The sequence below is a fragment of the Onychostruthus taczanowskii genome, unplaced genomic scaffold, assembly GCF_017590055.1.
Source record: "Onychostruthus taczanowskii isolate IOZ18803 unplaced genomic scaffold, ASM1759005v1 scaffold112, whole genome shotgun sequence".
Lineage (NCBI taxonomy): Eukaryota > Metazoa > Chordata > Aves > Passeriformes > Passeridae > Onychostruthus > Onychostruthus taczanowskii.
In genome coordinates, this window is record NW_024497852.1 from 575,086 (window position 1) to 594,152 (window position 19,067).

General features: G+C 62.5%; 3 protein-coding genes across 5 annotated transcripts; all 3 read left to right on the forward strand.

The window, feature by feature from the left end:
- The first annotated feature begins 11 nt into the window (after positions 1 to 11).
- On the forward strand, positions 12 to 7,546 carry LSM4 (LSM4 homolog, U6 small nuclear RNA and mRNA degradation associated). Its single transcript, XM_041424725.1, has 5 exons — positions 12 to 149; positions 349 to 390; positions 497 to 595; positions 3,907 to 4,090; positions 6,153 to 7,546. Exons 1-5 carry the CDS (start codon positions 147 to 149, stop codon positions 6,239 to 6,241), a joined length of 417 nt encoding a protein of 138 aa, XP_041280659.1. The 5' UTR covers positions 12 to 146; the 3' UTR covers positions 6,242 to 7,546.
- Positions 7,547 to 11,629: 4,083 nt separating this feature from the next.
- On the forward strand, positions 11,630 to 13,276 carry JUND (JunD proto-oncogene, AP-1 transcription factor subunit). The gene has a single exon (XM_041425863.1). It carries the CDS (start codon positions 11,775 to 11,777, stop codon positions 12,717 to 12,719), a length of 945 nt encoding a protein of 314 aa, XP_041281797.1. The 5' UTR covers positions 11,630 to 11,774; the 3' UTR covers positions 12,720 to 13,276.
- Positions 13,277 to 13,427: 151 nt separating this feature from the next.
- Positions 13,428 to 17,799, forward strand: LOC121347275 (putative protein TPRXL). Of its 3 annotated transcripts, XM_041425837.1 has the most exons (4): positions 13,428 to 14,955; positions 16,024 to 16,725; positions 17,422 to 17,567; positions 17,668 to 17,799. In XM_041425837.1, exons 1-4 carry the CDS (start codon positions 14,898 to 14,900, stop codon positions 17,713 to 17,715), a joined length of 954 nt encoding a protein of 317 aa, XP_041281771.1. In that variant the 5' UTR covers positions 13,428 to 14,897; the 3' UTR covers positions 17,716 to 17,799. The 3 variants fall into 3 exon arrangements, 2 of the variants coding, with proteins under 2 accessions (XP_041281771.1, XP_041281763.1); XM_041425829.1 differs by having other exon boundaries at positions 17,422 to 17,793; XR_005954216.1 differs by having other exon boundaries at positions 13,428 to 16,725; positions 17,422 to 17,793.
- Positions 17,800 to 19,067: the final 1,268 nt, after the last annotated feature.

Sequence of the window (19,067 nt, forward strand, 5' to 3'; positions counted from 1 at the left end):
TCCGCGCTCTGATTGGCTGCTGCGGGACCGCGCCGCGCTCTGATTGGCTGCGGCGGGACCGCGCCGCGCTCTGATTGGCCCCGCGCGGAGCCGGGGGCGGTTTGAGCGGCAGCGCCCGGCGCGGCGGCGGCTCCCGGTCCGGCACGATGGTGAGCGGCGGCACCGGGAACGGGGAACCGGGAACCGGGCTCGGGAGGGGGCTGGAGCGGAGGGGAGCGCCTGGCTCGTCTCTTCCCCCTCGCCAGGGATGGCGTGCCCGGTGCCCCGCTCGGTGCGCGGGTCGGTGCCCCGGCCGGTGCCCCGTTGTCGGTCGGTGCCTGAGGCCTTTCTCCTCTCTTCCCCTCGCAGCTGCCCCTGTCGTTGCTGAAGACGGCGCAGAACCACCCTATGGTGAGTACCGGCCGCGCGGCCCAGCCCCGCTCCCCTCGCCGGTGGCGTGCCGGTGACACCGGGCGCATCCCGGTACCGGCGCCCCGTGACCGCTGTTCTCTCGCAGCTGGTGGAGCTGAAGAACGGGGAGACGTACAACGGGCACCTGGTGAGCTGCGACAACTGGATGAACATCAACCTGCGGGAGGTTATCTGCACGTCGCGGGTAAGGCTGGAGCACCGGCACCGGTACCGGGCAGGGGTCACCCCCGGCGGGGTCGGCGGGGAGCAGCCGGGAGCAGAGAGCGCTGTCAGCCCAGAATCTGTCCCCAGAGGTTCCCCGGCTCTGTCCCCTCAGCCAGGCTGTAGCTCACATCGCTCCTATGGAGGAGTCGCCTCTGCCTGAAATGCAGATTTAATGTAATTATTAATAATGTCCGTTTAATTATTGATAATGCCCATAATGAAGGAGCAGCCTTGTCTAGGTGTCCCCTTTCTGCACACCGCAGGATGAGGGGCTGGGGTCCCTCATCCCCCCGGGTGAGGAGTGGGGGGCCACGTGCTGTGATGCTGATCCAGGTTTCCCAAAATCCAGAGCCTTTACCTGTCCCAGGCAGCCTCAAACACCACAATTTCTTTTATTTCCTCCAGTCTCTTTCATCCCCTCTCCTCTCCACGTCCAGCTGAGCTCACCCACTGAGGTGAGAGGGACTTTTGGAAGGTCTGGGGCCTTTGCCCTTGGCCAGAGTTGCTGCAGGAGATTGGGATCTGTGTTTTGTGCTTTGGCCTCCATCAGAAGTGTCCGGCCTCATCCCTGTGGGAGGCACAGATGGGTGGAATTCCCGCTGTTGTTGTGCTTTCCCAGCCCTGGAATGCCAGAGCTCCACGGGAGAGGCTGCCAAGGATCCTTGTTCTTCCAAAAATCCCCCTGCAAACCCCCCATTTCCCGTTGTCCTCACGACAGGAGTGTGGAGTGGTGTTGCTGGTGTGGCAGGGGAGACACCCTGAGTGAGTTTTACAGGGAATTTTGGGGTGGAATTTTGGAATTTGTGGCTGGGTCTTGGGTCACGGTGGGAACCGCCGTTGAGCAAAGCCTTACCGTGCCCAGGACACAGGTGATGGTTCCCTTCTCCTTGGAAATCTGCTTCCAAAGGCTCAGTGCTCTGCCTGGGAAGAGCAGCAGCTCAGGTTTTATGGGGAGGGATCACCCAGAAGGACGTGGAGGTGCTGGAATGAGTCCAAGATGATCAGAGGGATGGAGCAGCTCTCCTGTGGGGAAAGGCTGGGGGAATTGGGGTTGTTCAACCTGGAGAGGAGAAGCTTTGGGGTCACCTGATTGTGGCCTTGCCGTGCCTGAAGGTGCTGACAAAAACACGGGGAGAAACTTTGGACAAGGGATGGAAAGACAGGACACAGGGGGAGGGCAGGGTTCGGTGGGATTTCGGGAAGGAATTCCTCCCTGTGAAGGCGGTGAGGGTTTGGGATGCAATTCCCAGAGCAGCTGTGGCTGCCCCATGCCTGGAGTGTCCAAGGCCAGCTTGGAGCCACCCGAGACAGCGGAAGGTGTGGAGCTGGGACAATCCCTTAGTCCCAAACCATTCCACGATTCCAGAATTCCACGACCCAGCACGCGGCAGAGCGGCCTCAGCTGCCTCCAAACCCCGGGTGAGGATGGAATCTGGTGGCACTGGTGGCACTGGTGGCACTGGCCGCTAGATGGCACGGGACAACGAGCCGGCAGCCTCTTGTTTACCCGGGGGAGGCCGGAACGAGGAAGGAGCCTGGAGCTCCATCCCTTCCTGCATCCCGAGCCAAGGAGCAGCCAGGCACATCCCAGGCAGGGCGGGGTTCGCCGGCTGTCTCTTGGAATTGTTGCTCCTCTGCCTCCTCCTGGGCTTGCCCGTGCAGGCTGGAGCTGCCCTAAATAACGAGAGCAGTGCATCCCCAGAGAGCAGGAGCGGGGCGTGCTGCTTTCCCCTCCTCTCCCGGGACACGGCAGGCTCCACATGGGGATGGCTGGGTTGGAGCCATCCCAGCTGCAGGCTGGCCCTGCTGGAGCCGGGGCCAGGCGGTTCCCAGTCCCTCCTCCCAGTTACATCACGGCCAGGGAGTTGTTGTTCAGCTCTGGGTTCTTATTCCCTGCTGGGTTGAGCCCTAGGGTATCCCTGGAAAAATCCTGAAAGCGAGGCAGGGAGGTGGCTGCTCCAAAACAGCACCTGAAGGTTTCTAATTTTTATTTTTTTTAAAAAGATAAATATATCAGTTGTGAGTTCCTTCTTCCCCTCAGCTGCTCACGTCCCACAGCCAGCTGGCTCCAGAGCTGCCTTGCTGCTCCTTCCACACCCCAGAGGAGTGAAGGAGTGGGGTGACTCCCAGCTGGAGAAGAATCCTGGCCACAGCTGCGGGGTTTTTTTTTCCAGAATTGGTTGTTCACCACCATTTTAACTCGTGCCTCTGCTCCCACTTTCAATTCCCTTCTCTTTGTTTCCTCGCCCTCTTCTTCTGACGTTTTCTGCCGCTGTTTGAGGCAGCTGTGGAACAAACTGAAAATGCAGTTGTTTGTGGGGCTCTGTGTTTTTGGGGAGTTAAACCCCCCCCATTTTCCACAGCTGGTTACAGATAATGCTCCCAGCAAAGACTGCTGGAGCTCTCCCCCTTCTCCAGAAACGCTCAAAATCCCTAAAAGTGACCCAAAAGCAGCAGGTTTTGCTCATGGCCTTACTTGTTGCTCCCCAATACGCTGGGGGCAAATTTAAAATCCCAAAAATGTCCCAAAAGTGACCCAAAAGCAGCAGGTTTTGCTCATGGCCTTACTTGTTGCTCCCCAACACGCTGGGGGCAAATTTAAAATCCCAAAAATGTCCCAAAAGTGCCCCAAAAGCAGCAGGTTTTGCTTACGGCCTTACTTGTTGCTCCCCAACACGCTGGGGGCAAATTTAAAATCCCAAAAATGTCTCAAAAGTGACCCAAAAGCAGCAGGTTTTGCTCATGGCCTTACTTGTTGCTCCCCAACACGCTGGGGGCAAATTTAAAATCCCAAAAATGTCTCAAAAGTGACCCAAAAGCAGCAGGTTTTGCTCATGGCCTTACTTGTTGCTCCCCAACACGCTGGGGGCAAATTTAAAATCCCAAAAATGTCCCAAAATTGACCCAAAAGCAGCAGTTTTTGCTCGTGGCCTCACATGTTGCTCCTCAACAGGCTGGGGACAAGCTCAAAATCCCAAAAATGTCCCAAAAGTGCCCCAAAAGCAGCAGGTTTTGCTCGTGGCCTCACGTGTTGCTCCCCAACAGGACAGGGACACATTCAAAATCCCTAAAAGTGCCCCAAAAGCCGCAGGTTTTCCTCGTGGCCTCACGTGTTGCTCCCCAACAGGACAGGGACACATTCAAAATCCCTAAAAGTGCCCCAAAAGCCGCAGGTTTTCCTCGTGGCCTCACGTGTTGCTCCCCAACAGGACAGGGACACATTCAAAATCCCTAAAAGTGCCCCAAAAGCCGCAGGTTTTCCTCGTGGCCTCACGTGTTGCTCCCCAACAGGACGGGGACAAGTTCTGGAGGATGCCAGAGTGCTACATCCGTGGCAGCACCATCAAATACCTGCGGATCCCTGACGAGATCATTGACATGGTGAAGGAGGAGGTGGTGTCCAAGGGCAGAGGCCGTGGTGGGATGCAGCAGCAGAAGCAGCAGAAGGGCCGTGGGGTTGGAGGAGCTGGACGAGGTAAAAATCTGATTTTTTTTAATTTTTTTTTTCTTCCCCAGCTTGAAGAGGGGAGAATGGGATCCCTGCCTTTAAAATTGACCCTTTTGTGCAAGGAGCAGCTCCTGCTGCTGTGTTTGAAAGCCAGGGCTGTGTCTGGGAGAAGCTGGAGCAGCTCCTGAGCAGGATCCAGTCGAGCGAGTGCGTAAGGCAGCCCCTGCCAAGGAACAGGGAGGATTCGTGCCAGGGATGGGCCTCCCTCGTTCCTGGGGCTGGGCAGGAGCTTAAGAGAGTCTGAACTTGACTGTTTCAGCTCCTCCTGGCTCGTTCAGGAGCGTGGCCCTGCAGAACTGTAGCTTAGCAAGGGCCAGGGGGGAAACAAAAGGCTGTTCTGGGTGGAAATAGTGAAAATAAACCCTTGGCAGTGAGGAAAAAAAATAATCTTCTCCCCCTTTAAAATGGGGCTTTGGATTTCCTGATTTGTTAATACATTTATATTTAAAAAAAAAAAAAAAAGACAAAACTATGTGAGGGTTTGAGCTGCTCCTGGAAGATGAATAATTCATGTTTCTGATAAAGGGCAGGTTGCCACTTCAGAAGAAATAGGTCACCAAAAACAGCCCTTCCCATTTCATGGGTTTAGGTGATCCCAGGGCACTTCAGCTGGGGGATGTGCTGCTCCTTTTCCCCAGATGATCCCCCTGGAAGCCTGGGAGCTGTTCCTCTGCTCTCCCCTAATGCCATGTTTTTGGGATTTGTGGTCACCCCACAAGCCCAGGGCTGCTCTCAGCCCAGGCTTCACCCGCAGTCAGAGCTTAAAAATCCCAAAATCCCGAGTTCAGCTTCAGGAGGAGCCCTGGGGATGGGCTCAGGGGCGTGTGGAGCCTCTCTGCAGAGCTGTGGCAGGAATCCTGGTGGCATGGACCTGGGGCCATGGGGGTGATTCCCATCAGCTCCTCCTCCCCAAATCCCTGCTGCCCCTAGAAACCCCCAGCGACCTTCCCAAATCTGAAGGCGCCCTTTGTTTCTGTTCCCCTTTGCCTTGGCACGGCAGTTTTTTAGGATTTTTGGGGGGGATAAACACCAAAACCTCGCTGCTTTTCCCTCGTGGGGAGCTCCAAGGTGGAGCTCCTGCTCTTTCCATCTGCAGCCTCAATTTGCTGATGGAATATTTTCAAGGGAAGCTTCGGCGTTTGCTAATTAGCTCAAAGGTTTGGCTCTCATTACCCAGACATGAAGGGAGGAGGGAAAGGGAAAGAAAAAAAAAAAAAAATAAGGCAGGACAATTTTGTTGGGAGGCCAACGGGCAGGAGGGAAGCTGTAATTGTGCTCCCAGTTGAAAGGATTATTGTTTCTGACACTCCTAATCCTCCTCCTTTGACTTCTTGCTTGCCAAAGTCAGACGTTCCCAGCCTTTGCTCCAGGAGGAGCATCCCAAGCACTGCAGGCTTGGGAATAATTTATGTTTTCCCTCTGCTTTGGGCACGTCCCCTCCTCTAGAGAAGCCAGGTGCTTGGATTGGCTCTCCTTTGGGCTCTGCCTTTTGTGCAGCAGGGTGGATCCACAGCCCTTCATCCCCAGGATGGGATTTTGGGGGTAAATCTGAGGGCTGGGCTCAGCAGCTCCTCTGGTTTTTGGGGCTGAGGATGCTCATCTCACTGCAGCCCAAATAAATCTCTGCTCTCCTGTGCCCAGTGCCCTCTCCAGAGCCAAGGATTGCTCTGCCCAGCCTTTGGGTTGCCCTCACAGCTCTCAGGGGACACGTTACCACCTGGATTTTACATTTGTTTCTTCCCTGGATCCATTTTTTTGGGGGGAAGAAACTTCAGTTTACCACGAGATCAACGTTAATCATAAAATCGACCCGCCAGGGAGGTTCTGCTGAACTTGCTGCTGAGGGGGGGTGAGTTCATGCACCTCCTAAATAAAGGTCTGGGACTGGAAAAGGAGAAGTCCAAAAGTCACATTTCTGCTTCTAAGGCTCAAAAACAAGCGAGTTTTTGGGGTGAAACACCAAAAACTGAAGCTGTAAGGCTTTGCTGGCTTGCAGGGATGCTGTTACCTGTTCCTTTCTGCTCCACAGGTGTGTTTGGTGGCCGTGGCCGTGGAATTCCAGGCAGTGGAAGAGGCCAGCAGGAAAAAAAGCCAGGCAGGCAATCAGCCAAGCAGTGAGAGCCAGGGACACTTTGGGTTTTGTCACCTCAGGGCTGCCACGTGTCCAAAAACGTTCCCTTTCCTGCTCTTCCATCAGAACCAGAGCCCAAATCATGTTCCTTTGGAAGCCCCTCACGCTTTAGTCTGGTGGAGTTTTTGCTCCTTGTAGTCAGCAAATCATTGGAAATACTTTTTAAAAATTCGTTCATGGTTAAGGACCGAGGTTCTGCCTTCTCCTGAGAGTGAATTTTTCAGGCTTACCAGGTGTAATTTAAAATATTTTCCTGTTCAGAGGTACCAGTACGAAGGCAAACACTTTCTGGATTGCTTGGATTTTTTTTTTTTTTTAAATACTTGAAAGTTGGGAAACTTGTTTTGTTTGTAACAGATGTGTTTTGGTTTAAAAACACTGAACTTGAGGATGTATGTGAATAGTCCTAAAGGTTTGGGGGTTTTTTAAACCAACAAACTTTTAAGCTATTGCTTTTCTTCTTCTCCTGGCCAGTGAGTTCTGTTTCTCCAGTGGCTTAAAGGAGGGATGAACACTGACCTTCAAGGCTTGTTGCCAAGAGAGCTTTGTGGCAAATGAGCGTTTCCCAATTAGTTCATTGCTAATTTGACTTCAGATTAGAAGTTTCCTTTAAAGGAACAGGGTTTTTTTCTGTGTTGGGTTGTTTGTTTTGTTGGGTTTTTGGTTTTTTTTTTTTTTTTGCATGAGGCTGGTGCGCCCCTTCTTCCTCATGAGGGATTTAATTTTTTATTTTTAACACCAACTTGAGTTGATTTACATGGGTTTATTTCCTCCCCCTGCTTTGAAAACTCTCTCCCTTCTGCTGTGACACCAAGTGCTGAACTCTGACAATATTTCCCAACCCAATTTCTTCCAGTAGCTGGTGATTGACCTCGCTGGCTGTACCTGTCACTTCCTCCCCCAGCCACCAATTATCTTCCCTTGGGGACACAGGCCAGCCTGTCCCTCAGACAACTCCTGGGAATTCCCAGGGCAGGTTACTCCAGTCTTCCATCCCAAAATACACCCTCAGAATATCCTGGCTGAGCACACGGTGGGGGGAAGAAACAGCTCTGGGTGTGCCTCACCCCCCCTGGATGGATGAAACAGCTGAATTTTGGTGGGGGGGAAATTGATATTGTGGCTTGTTTTGAGCAGGTTTGGGGTTTGTACAACTGGTTCTCGTGTTGGAGGCTCTGCCATCGCCACTGTACTGAAAAGGAGGGAAGAACATGCTTTTATAGACTTATTTTTTTAATGTTTATAGAACTGGGCACAGTGGTGAGTGAGAATAAACCTCTTCCAGCCTCCTCTCTCTGTGTCTGTGATGCTGCTGGGCCCTGCCCGACCCAGAACCCTTCCCTGAGCTCTGGAATCGGGGATAAATCCCAAAATACTCAATTTCCAGCACCAGCCACGTGCTCTCCGTGGAGCTGCTCCTTGTTGAGGCCGTGCCCAGCACTCCGTGCTCATCCCAATTCCAGGGGATGATGGGGTGATGTGTCCTCCCTGCTGGAAAACTCCTGTGGCATTTTAACAAAGCCCAGGCTGTGTCAGACTTTCCCTTCCCAACCTGCTCCCTCCCTTCGGATCCCTCCAGCCACAGAGCCTCCGTGGAAAGGGAAACAGCTCCAGCCCTGCTGGGATTTAAGGTCTTTTCTGGCAGGAGAAATCCTGACTGCAACAATGGGACCTTTGGCTCCAGCTCGGGGTAGAGTCCTCCAAAGTGCTCCTTATCTCCTGGCCAAGCTCTGGGGTCAGCTGATGGAGCTCGTTAAGTCCTGCATTTGGTTAATTACCCCACTTCAGGGCTTCAGCAGCATTCCCTGCTTGCTTCCCCTTTTTTTTCCCACCTCTGCAGGAATATTTTTGTGCCCCTGCCAAGGGCAGCTGGGTGGCAGATGTCTCTGTGGAAGGGCATTGATGCGACGCTCAGCTGTCACTTCTGGCTTTTCTGCCCCAAAAATGAACGTCTGGGGCTTGTCACTGCCCCGTGGCAGCGCAGGGAGGCTAAAAAAAACCCCCAAAAAAAAGAAACAAAACAGGGAGGAGCGAGATAAAAGCAACAAGCAGAGAGGAGGAAGAAAAGTCTGAGCCTGGCTGGGCGTGGGTGGGTGCAGAGCCGGGCAGGGCCAACGCATCCCGCATGGAAAGACCCGGCAAAGGCCACCCTGGAAACCCTTCCCGGGATATTTTGGTGGCAGTGGAGCTGGTGGCAGCCCCGGGTTCGTGTCTGTGACTGCCCCGCGGTGACTCAGAGCTTCTGAGCCTCGCCGAGGAGGCAGCACAGGAATAGTTACACACCAGCGACGCGGAGGGAGTGGCTGCCGAAATATTTCAGGGCTGTGCTAAGCAACTAAAAATACACGTCAAACCCTCCTCCTCCTCCTTTTTCCTTTTCAAATCTGTTTTCTTTCTCTCTTTCTTTCTGGTTTATTTTTTCTTTTTTTTTTTTTTTTTTTGATTCTTGTTTTTGATTGTCGGAGGCCCTTAGGGGTTCCTCGGGGACAGGGCAGGTTTGGGGACAGGCGCTGGCAGCTGTGACTTCTTGTTTTCCCGGCTCGGTTCCTCTCTCCCTGCCTGTGGCAATGACTAAGAGGCAGCTTCCCCCTGCGTGCCCAGCGCCTGCCGTGCAAATCCCGGGGTGCAAACCCTGCTTGTTCCCCTTTTCCAGGGGGGAGCTTGGCACACGGATGCAGCCCACGGGCACCTTGTGTCCAGCGTCCAGAGCTGCTGGCCGCAGCAGGATCAGGCACCTCTGGTGTCCTGGAGCTGGTGGCACGCAGGGAACGGTCCTGGTGGCACTGCTGGGGACAGCAGGAGCCACGAGGATGCTCTGGTGGCCATGGCCTCGCTCGAGGCTCATCCCAAATCCTGCTCCCGGCGTAAATCGAGCCCAGGTGGCAGGACGGTGACTCGGGCTGCTCGCCCGGGCTCTGGTGCCTCCAGGAACAGCAGCTTTGGCCACCTCGCCGTGGGGACGGTGGCACTGCCACCAGCTCCCTGCACGGGGACCTCCCCGCGGCTCTGCCCCCGCGGCAGGCGGAAAGGGGTCACTGATTCACGCCCCTCATTAAGCGCTCATTAAGAAAATGAAGCTGCAGGCATTGGCTTCTTGGTTTGGGGGCAGGGGACACGCGGGATGAGCAGCTGGGGGGACACGGCAGGACGAGCCCCGGGGTGCTGCTGCTGCCGCCCTGGCGGGGTTGTGCCGGTGCGCACCGGCCGGCCGCTCTTCCCAGGAGCCCCCGGTGCCGGCCGGTTCCTCGGTGCAACCCCGAGAGCACCGCCAGGCAAAGCCGGTTCTGCTCGCCGCGGTTTCCGTGGGTGCCCCGGTGCCCGCGGGTGGCCGTCCCCAAGGTGTGTCCCCGGCCTGGGGACCCCGAGCGGGGTTGGGACAGGGACAAGGGGAGGTTTGTTTTTTTTTACCGCCCTGTCCCTCGCCCGCCGGGTTTGGCCGGGATGGAAAGTCTGAACCTGCCGGTCCGGCCGCGCCCCTAATGAGGGGTTTGGAACGGAAAGGCGGACGGCGGCTTCACCTGCGAGCCCCCGGGACACCGGGCCTGGCACCGCCACTGCCGCCCGGCCTGGCTCGGGACAGCGGGGGACACGGAGCCGTGCGCGCTCCGCTCTCGCTGAGATTTAATAAACCGCGTTTATTCGGGATTTAATTAACAGCAGCTGTCGGGGGAGGGTAGATCGCAGTTGTCCTCCCGTGCCTCAGTTTCCCCAGTGCCAGCACTGCGTGTGCCGGCCCCGAGCGCTGCCCCAGCCCTGTCCTGCGTGTCACCCGTGTCCCCCGAAGCCAGGGCTGTGCCGTGCCATGCTGTGCCGTGCCCAGCCAGTGCCAGGGGCTGTGGGCAGCACACAGGACGGACACACCGGGGCGGCAGCTCCTGGCACCGGCAGAACCGGAGGGGGGGTGGGGCGGGGGGGTCCCCCGAGTCCCCCCCACGCCCTGACACCGCTGATTTATCGCTCTCATTAGCGCGGGCCGGGAAGCATCTGGCCGCAATTAGCGCCGGCTCAGCGTCACCCGCCCCGGTGTCCCGCGTGTGCCCGGGGTCTCGGCGGCGCGGAGGCCGCATCCTGCCCGGTGTGTGTGTGTGTGTGTGAGGGGGGGGTTATCGGCGGACACCGGCGCTGCCTCCCCCCGCGCCGGTGACGTCAAGCGCTGACGCCGATCCGCCCCCTCAGCCGCCCGCGGGCTTGGCCGGCCGTGACGTCTGCCACCGCCACCGCCGTTAACTCCTTCCCCGGTGCCGCCCGCACCGGGCTCGCCGTGCCCCTGGCTGACCCACGGAGGGATGGTGTAACCCCCCCCCCACCCTCCCCGGTGAACCGGGCTTGGGCGGAGGGAGCGGCTGTTCGCTGGGTGAAGCCCGGTGCCACCGGGGCACAGCGGTGACACGGGAGGTGTGGGGACATGCAGGAATGGCGGCTCTGTGGCCGGTCCCGGGCTGACCCGCAAGGTCCCGTGGCGGTGCCTGGCCCGGTGTGTTTGTTTGTTTATTATTTATTTATTTGTTTGTTGTACCCTTTTTACAGCCGGGCTCCGGCTCGGTGCCAGGGTCCAGTCCCGGTAGCCAGTGCCAGGTTGCCGGTTCCTGTGCCCTGTGCCCGGTCCCGATTCTCAGTAGCCAATTCCCATGCCCGGTTCCCATTCCTATTCCCGGTGTCCGGTTCCTATGCCCAGTTCCCGGTGCCCATTCCCAGTGCCCCGTGCCGTTTCCGTACCCGGTTCCCGTACCCGGTTCCCGGTGCCCTGTGCCGTCCCCGTGCCCTGTTACCGGTTTCCGTGCCCGGTGCACGTTCCCGGTTCCCAGTGCCCGTTCCCGTGCCCGGTTCCCGTTCCCAGTTCTCAGTGCCCATTCCCATGCCCGGTTCCCGTTCCCAGTGCCCGTTCCCCGGTTCCCGTGCCTGGTTCCCGTTCCCAGTTCTCAGTGCCCATTCCCATGCCCGGTTCCCGTTCCCAGTGCCCGTTCCCATGCCCAGTTCCCGTTCCCCAGTTCTCGTGCCCGGTTCCCACTCCCGGTTCCCGTTCCCAGTGCCCGTTCCCATGCCCGGTTCCCGGTTCCCGTGCCCGGTTCCCGCCCCTCCCTTTGTGCCCATCAGCCCCGGCGGGGCGCGCGCCGCGGGGCCACGTGACCGCCCCTCCCCCGCGCTGACGTCATCCCAGGGCCCCGCGCGCTGTTGTCCCGTTTACCCGCCGGTCGCCGCGGCGACGGGGCCGGGGCGTGGCCGGCACGGGGCGGGGCACCGCCTCCGCGGGGCGGAGGCCACGCCCCGTATGCAAACGACGGCGGGCGAGGACGTCATCTGCAGCCAATGGGGACTCGACGCGGTGAGGTCACCGCGACGGCGCCGCCTATTTAACGCGGCGCGGGGCGCGCGGCGGCGGCAGACCCGTGTGCGCGCGCGCAGGAGCGGGGCCGCGGCCGGTGCGCACCGGGCGCCTCCCCCGCCCTCCCCGCCCCGCGCTCGCCCCGGTCCTCCCCCCGCCCCGGCGCCGTTTCCCCCGCAGCCGGGCGGGGGAGGAGGATGGAAACACCCTTCTACCATGATGATGTGTTGAGCGGCCTCGGCAGCGGCTTCGCTCCGTCCTCCGGCAGCAACGGGCTCCTCCTGCCTTTCCCCGGCGGCAGCATGATGAAGAAGGACGCGCTCGGGATGGCCTTACCGGAACAGGTGGCGGCGGCGCTGAAAGCCCCCGGCGCGGCCAGCGGCGAGGCGGCGGGGCTGCTGGGCTCGGCCGAGCTGGGGCTGCTCAAGCTGGCGTCCCCGGAGCTGGAGCGGCTCATCATCCAGTCCAACGGGCTGGTCACCACCACCCCGACCAGCGGCCAGTTCCTCTACCCTAAAGCGGCCGCCTCCGAGGAGCAGGAGTTCGCCGAGGGTTTCGTCAAGGCGCTGGAGGACTTGCACAAGCAGAACCAGCTGGGCGGCGGCGCGGCGGGGAGCGGCGGCGGCGCGGGCGGCGGCGGCGGGGGAGGAAGCGGCGGAGCGGGCGAGCTGCCCGCCGCCGGGATGGCCCCGGAGCCCCCGGCCTACGCCAACCTCACCACCCACCCGGCCGTCAGCTACGCCGCCGACCCCGGCCCGTTCGCGGCGCCGCCGCCGCGGCTGCCTCCGCCGCCGCCCCCGCCGCCGCTAAAGGACGAGCCGCAGATCGTGCCGGAGGTGCCGAGCTTCGGGGAGAGCCCCCCGCTGTCCCCCATCGACATGGACACGCAGGAGCGCATCAAGGCGGAACGGAAGCGGCTGAGGAACCGCATCGCCGCCTCCAAGTGCCGCAAGAGGAAGCTGGAGCGGATCTCCCGGCTGGAGGAGAAGGTGAAGAGCCTCAAGAGCCAGAACACGGAGCTCGCCTCCACCGCCAGCCTGCTCCGCGAGCAGGTCGCCCAGCTCAAGCAGAAGGTGCTCAGCCACGTCAACAGCGGCTGCCAGCTCCTGCCCCAGCACCAGCACCAAGTGCCGGCGTACTGACCCCGGGCGGGCCCCAGCCCGGGCACGGACCGAGGGGTACCGGGCAAGGACCCGGGGGAGCGCCCGCCCTGCCCCGGGCGTGGACCGAGGGGAACGGGGAAAGCGCTCACCTCGCCCCGGGAACGGACCGAGGGATCCCGGGCAGGGACTGAGGGGAGCGGGGGAAGCGGCCGCTCTGCCCCGGGAACGGACCGAGGGATCCCGGGCAGGGACTGAGGGGAGCGGGGGAAGCGGCCGCTTGCTCCCGGGCAAGGACTGAGGGGAGCGGGGGAAGCTCCTGCCTTGTCCCGGGCATGGACCGAGGGGTCCCGGGCATGGACCGAGGGGTCCCGAGGGGAGGAAGAAGAGCGATGATCGCCCCCCCCTCCATCTCCCCAGACACGGTGTGAGGGGAGGCCCAGGAGCGGCTCCGGGCCGTGGGCTCCGACTCCCCGCGGAGGGACAGGCCGGGGGTTCCCCGCCGCGCACGGACTGAGAGGGGCCCGGGCCGCCCCCCCCCCGGGCCCCTCCGCGCCCCACACATTCCAGTGAGGTCCCAGTAAAACCCCGGACACGGAGAATTGGCCTCTGGCTGTTTGCTGCGCCCGGGAGGGACGGGAAGGGAAGGGAAGGGGCGGCGCGGGCAGGAAGTGGCGCGGCCGGGTGCCATCTTGGGCTGAGGGGGAAACGGGACCGGGGGGGTCTGGGGAGTTCTGAGGGGCGATGGGGAATGGGGGGTGAGACCCCTCCAGGGCTGGCAAAGAGGCTCTGGGGATCACTGGAGAGGGTGGAGGGCGAGGGGCGTCCAAGGGGTTGTGGTTTTTGGGGAGGGGGAAGGGTGGAGGATGTTGTGGGGAGGGGGTGGTGAAAAGTTGGGGTGGTGCGGGGGCCGTGGGGTTGTTTGGGCTCTCTTGGGGGGATTATGGGTGTATTTGGGCTCCCCTGGGGCTGGGGGGGGGTCCCCATGTGTGAGGAGGTGGGCGAGGGGACCCCACTGCTGGTCCTGGCTGTGGCTCTGCCCTGCCAGACCCTCTCCGTGTTGGGGGGTTCACCAGCACCCCCCTGTCCTGGCCCCCGGGGCTCACCCCGAGGCACCCAGCGCGGCCGGGTCTCCTCTGCTCCTCCCAGACTTCGGCAACACCCTTGGGCTTCCCGGCACCGCAAAGGCTCCTCCTTCGCCTTCCCCACCTGCGGGGCCCCATCCCGGGGACAGCAGCACCGAGGCACCGGCCCCGTGTCCCGGGGACGCTGCTGGCGGCAGCTCCAGCCCGTTCCAGCAGCGGCATCGCCCCGCTCCCGGCAGCCGGCTGTGCGAGACAGCGTGGGGTCCCATCCCGGGGCTCCCCGGGGACCCCACGTTCAGCACCGGACCGTGGCGTGGGTGGATCCCCGGGGACCCCACGTTCAGCACCGGACCGTGCCCTGGGGGGCTCCCCGGGGACCCCACGTTCAACACCGGACCGTGGCGTGGGTGGCTCCCCGGGGACCCCACGTTCAGCACCGGACCGTGCCTTGGGGGGCTCCCCGGGGACCCCACGTTCAGCACCGGACCGTGCCCTGAGGGGCTCCCCGGGGACCCCACGTTCAGCCGTGCCGTGGGTGGCTCGCCGGGGACGCGGTGCCCGCCGGCTCCGGTTTACCGGAGGAAGCGCCGTCCCCTCCCGGCGCGGTTGTGCTGCGCCCCGGATGTGCCGCTCCGACGCCAAGATGGACGGGGCGGCCACCTGTCCGGCCCCGTGTCACCAGATCCCTGTGTCCCCAAGTCCCCGCATCCTCATGTCCCCAGATCGCATTGTCCCTGCATCTTGATGGCCCCGGGTCCCTTTGTCCCCACATTCCCACGGTCCAGTGTTCCTGGATCGCGATATCTCCCGTTTCCCAGGTCCCTTTGTCCCAAAATCCCCACATCCCAGTGTCCCCGCATCCCCCGATCCCTTTGTGCCCGCTTCCCGGTGTCCCCACGTGTCCGCAGAGTTCGCGGCAGGGCTGGCTCCCGGTACCGGGGCCGTTTCACGATCCCGGGGTGGGAGATGGGCGGAGGAAACGGCAGGAGTGTGTGTGTGGGGGGGGAATTTTGGGGGGTTTCTCCCGGTGCCCGCAGGGTCCCGGCGCTGCGGTGCCGCCCGGTACCGACAGGGGGCCGCCCCGCCTCCCCCGGGGCGGATAAAGTCGGCGGCACCGGCACCGGCACCGGGCGGGATGGCCCGGGGCGCGCTCCGCCTGCTCTGCTGCGCCGCTGCCCTGCTGGCTGCCGCAGGTACCGGGCACCGGGGAGGGTCCGCGGGGTCCCAGGGGCACGTGGGAGATGCAGCACCGGGGGGCTGGGTGCTTCCCGGTACCAGCGGTGGGTGCGTCTGTGGCCTCCCCCCGCCCAGTTCCAGGTATGGGGAGAAGCGTCCAGGTGCTCCGGGGCACCGGGGGAGTTCGGGGAGGCGACCACGCGTTGCCTCGCGGTCTGCACCGGCAGCCCGGTGGGGCACTGGGTGGGGGGTTCCGTGCCCCTTTTGGGGCTGGGGTCACCGGGGGGGGCTGCACCTCCTCCCCGGGAGTGCCAGGCTGCACCGGAGCACCCTGCCCCTCCCGGCCGATGCGGTGCCTGGGCTGCCAAACCGGCTGGTCCTGGCACGGGTACCCTGGCACTCCCGGGGCAAAGGAGTATCCCGGGCCACTGTGGGCCCCCCGTTTCCAGCCTGGGTCCCCCACACCCTCCCTGCACCCCGAGGGGCCTCGGCTCACCCATCCTGGCACACTGGGTGCTTGGCCCTGGGCTCCATGCCACCCTGGCAGAGGGTGGCAGCTGGTGGGGACAGCCCATCCCAGTGAGCCTGGCAGCTGTGGGGACCCCCAGCCACGCTGTGCCCCTGCGTGCTGGCTCTGCCAGGGGACATTTCTGTCCGGTGTCCCCCTGGGGCCAGTCTGGACTTGCTGCTCCTCTTGTGCAAACAGGATTCGGGCAGATAAGGGGCACTGCCCGGCAAACCTGCTCTGTCCCACGTGGCCGCGGGAGAGTCCCTGGCACGCCTGGCCCTGAGGGTGTCCGGTGGGTGCCACAAGGGCTGGGTCAGCACGTGTCCCTGTGGCCTGGCACTGCCCGCTGCTGCCACGCTGCTCCGCTTGTCCCCAGCAGTGCTGTGGCCGTGCCATGACAGCTCGGGAAAAGCTCTTCTGGTTCTGGATTTCTGGGATTTGATCCTGGCTAAATGCCAGCTTTCTGTGTGATCAAAATCACCTGGGAAATGATCTCTGTGAGGCCAGGAGGTGGGGCAGGTGCTGCTGCCCTGCCAGGACCCTGCCATGTGCTTGCTCACCAGCTCTCTCCTCCAAGGTCTGGAGCCAGGACGTGGCACTGATCCTGCCATTACAGTATCTCAGAACAGCTCAGGGACAGCCGTGTCACCGTCTCCATCCCGCTCAGCCACAGCCACCAGCCAGGGCACTCAGAGTGTGAGTCTGTCTGGCCCTGCCTCGGGAAGGGTCCGTGCAGTTCTATCCAGCTCCACCACACCAACAACCCCATCCAGTACCTCGGGATCAACATCTCCATCCTCTGCATCCAGCACCAGAACACCAACTCCATCAAAGACCTCGAGATCAACACCTCCATCATCTCCATCCAGCCCCACCACACCAACAACCCCATCCAGTACCTCAGGATCAAAACCACCTCTATCATCTCCACCCAGCCCCACCACACCAACCCCTCCACACAATATTTCAGAATCAACACCTCCAGTATCTTCATCCAACACCACCACAGCACCATCTTCAGCCAGGACTCCGGGATCAACGACACCTCTGATACCCTCATCCAATGCCACCACGGCACCACCTCCACCCCGCACGAGTGTGTCCAGACCCACAGAGCATCCATCCAACTCAACCACACCTCCAGCCCCGTCCTCACCCAGGCCCTCTGGGCCTGCCTCTCCCAGCTCCCCCACCGTGAACCCGTGTCCCAACAGCACCAGCACTGTCACCACCAGCTCCAGGAGGACAGCAGCCACTGGCAGCACGGCTGGGAACTCTGGTGAGAGCCAGGCTGGGGGGCACTGGGCAGCTGGGGGACCTGGGGATGACCATGGGCCCCCCTGGATCCCCCACTTGGGGCTGCACTCACAGGAGGGCTCAGGGGTGCAGGTCCCAAGGTGAGGCCAGAGCCCCCCTGGCTGCTCCCCCCTCCTTGGGGGGGTCATTGTGGGCTCCCCTTTTCTCCCCCAGTCTCTGCCAGGGGGGTCAGAGTGCCCTGGTGGAGGTGACACAGGAGCTGGGTGCCAGGTCTGTGGTGGCAGTCGGGTGACTGGAGCCAGGCTTGAGCCACCTCTTTCTCCGTGGTGCTTGGAGGCTGGGCACGAGTCTCAGTGGGGGGAATAACGGGGTGCCAGGAGGAATAATGGGGTGCCAGGTGGGAATAACGGGGTGCCAGGGGATATCACAGGGTGCCAGGGGGGAATAACGGGGTGCCAGGGAGGAATACAAGGGTGCCAAGGGGGGATAACGGGGTGCCAGTGGGAATAATGGGGTGCCAGGGGGGAATAACGGGGTGCCAGGGGATATCACAGGGTGCCAGGGGATATCACAGGGTGCCAGGGGGGAATAACGGGGTGCCAGGGGATATCACAGGGTGCCAGGGGGGAATAACGGGGTGCCAGGGGATATCACGGGGTGCCAGGGGATATCACGGGGTGCCAGGGGGGAATAACGGGGTGCCCATCTCACCCCACAGAGCAGCACCCCACTGAGCTGAGCCCTGCTGTGGTTGTCCTCATCTCCCTGGCCGTGTGCCTGCTGCTGCCGGGGGTGGCCGTGCTGCTGGTGCAGCTGTCCCGGCGCGGGACCCCCCCCTTCCAGCACCTGGATGAGGTGCCCATGGTGCGTGGGGGGGCCGGGGGGTGCCGAGGGGGGGTTTGTGGGGGGGGCAGCAGTTCCAGGGTGCGAGTGCTCACCCCGCTCTCTTTCTCTTCTTCCCCAGAGCAGAGTGACGGAGGGGTCCCCTGTCACGCCCCCCTCCCCCAGCTGACCCCCCGGCTGCAGCCCCCCGGGGCTCCCCGCGCTGCTGAATAAAGAATCTGCCGCCCTGCCTCCGCTTTCCCGTCTGCCATGTACTCCGCAGCCTGCCCGGGGAAAACCCCCGCTCCCGGGGGAAGCCCCAACCTCTTTCGGGGTGCCCCGGCCTGGGCTGGCGGCCCCGGGGCGCTCCCGGTCCGGCGGGGCTGGGCGCGGGGGGTGCGCGCCGGTGGTGCCGGGGGTGGGGGGAACGGCGCAGCCCCCCCGGCGAGGTGGGATGGGAGGGAGCGAGCGGCCAGGCACGCACGTCGCCTTCCTTCTGCTCCGCTGCACTCGGCCGAGGCCGCGCTCGCCGCGAGGACCGGGCGCCGGTAAGGGGCTGCGGGCGGGGCCGGGGGGCTGGCGGTGCCGGGGACCCCCGTGCCGGGCGTCGGCGGATCCTGGGATTGGGATGAGGCCAATGCTGCCAGTGCTGGCAAATCCCGGGGGGCTCGGGGCTCTACGGGTGCGCCCCGGTTCTCGGGGGCGGTGGGTGGCAGGTGTCCGGGGTGGATCATTAACGTGGCACCGGTGGCTTCGCCATTCGGTGGGTGCTGAGGGCTGCGGGTCGCCCCCCGTGGCCTCAAATCCTTGTCCCTGTCCCCAGCCAGCCCACGGGAGCACCGGGAGTGGGGCGGGGGGGCCCCCGAAACCCGAGGTAGGGGCTGAGCCTGGCCGAGACCCGGTGGCCATAAATCACGGTGGGGAGGAGCCCGCGTGTCCCGGCCCCGGGGTGGCCCCGGGGTGTCCCCAGCCGCGGGAGGGGGGTCCCCGCCGGTGAGCCCCTCCCGGCCGCGGCTCCCGGAGCTCCTCCCGCAGGCACGGCGATGAGACGGAGCCGGACAGCGCTGCCCTTCCTCGGCGCGGAGGTGAGACCGGCACCGGGGCCCACCGGGGGGGGCGAGGGGTGTCCCGGGGGGCGAGGGGTGTCCCCGGTTTGAGCGTCCCAGCACCGGGCCCCCGGGCAGCAATAACCGGGCTGGCGGCGCTGAGCGGGAGTTAATTATCCCCTTAATGGGCGGTTAATTATTATTCACCTCTGCGTAATTGCGCGCCGGCTCCGGGGGTTTTTCCGGCGGGGTCCCGGGGGAAGTCAGGGGCGTCCTCTCCGGTGGCGGCGGGAGAAGGAGGAGGAGGAGGACGGGGGGGTCCCGGTGGCTCGGTGCGCTGCGGGCGGAGCCGCTCCCGGTGCACCGGCTGTGCCTTTCCCCGTGTCCCCCTCTCCCAGGTAACACCCCGGTGCCCCCGGCTGCAGCGCCGCACCGTGTCCGGCAGGGGGCGCCAGCGTGCTACCGGCGCTCGGTACCGGCGGGGGGTGGGGGGTGG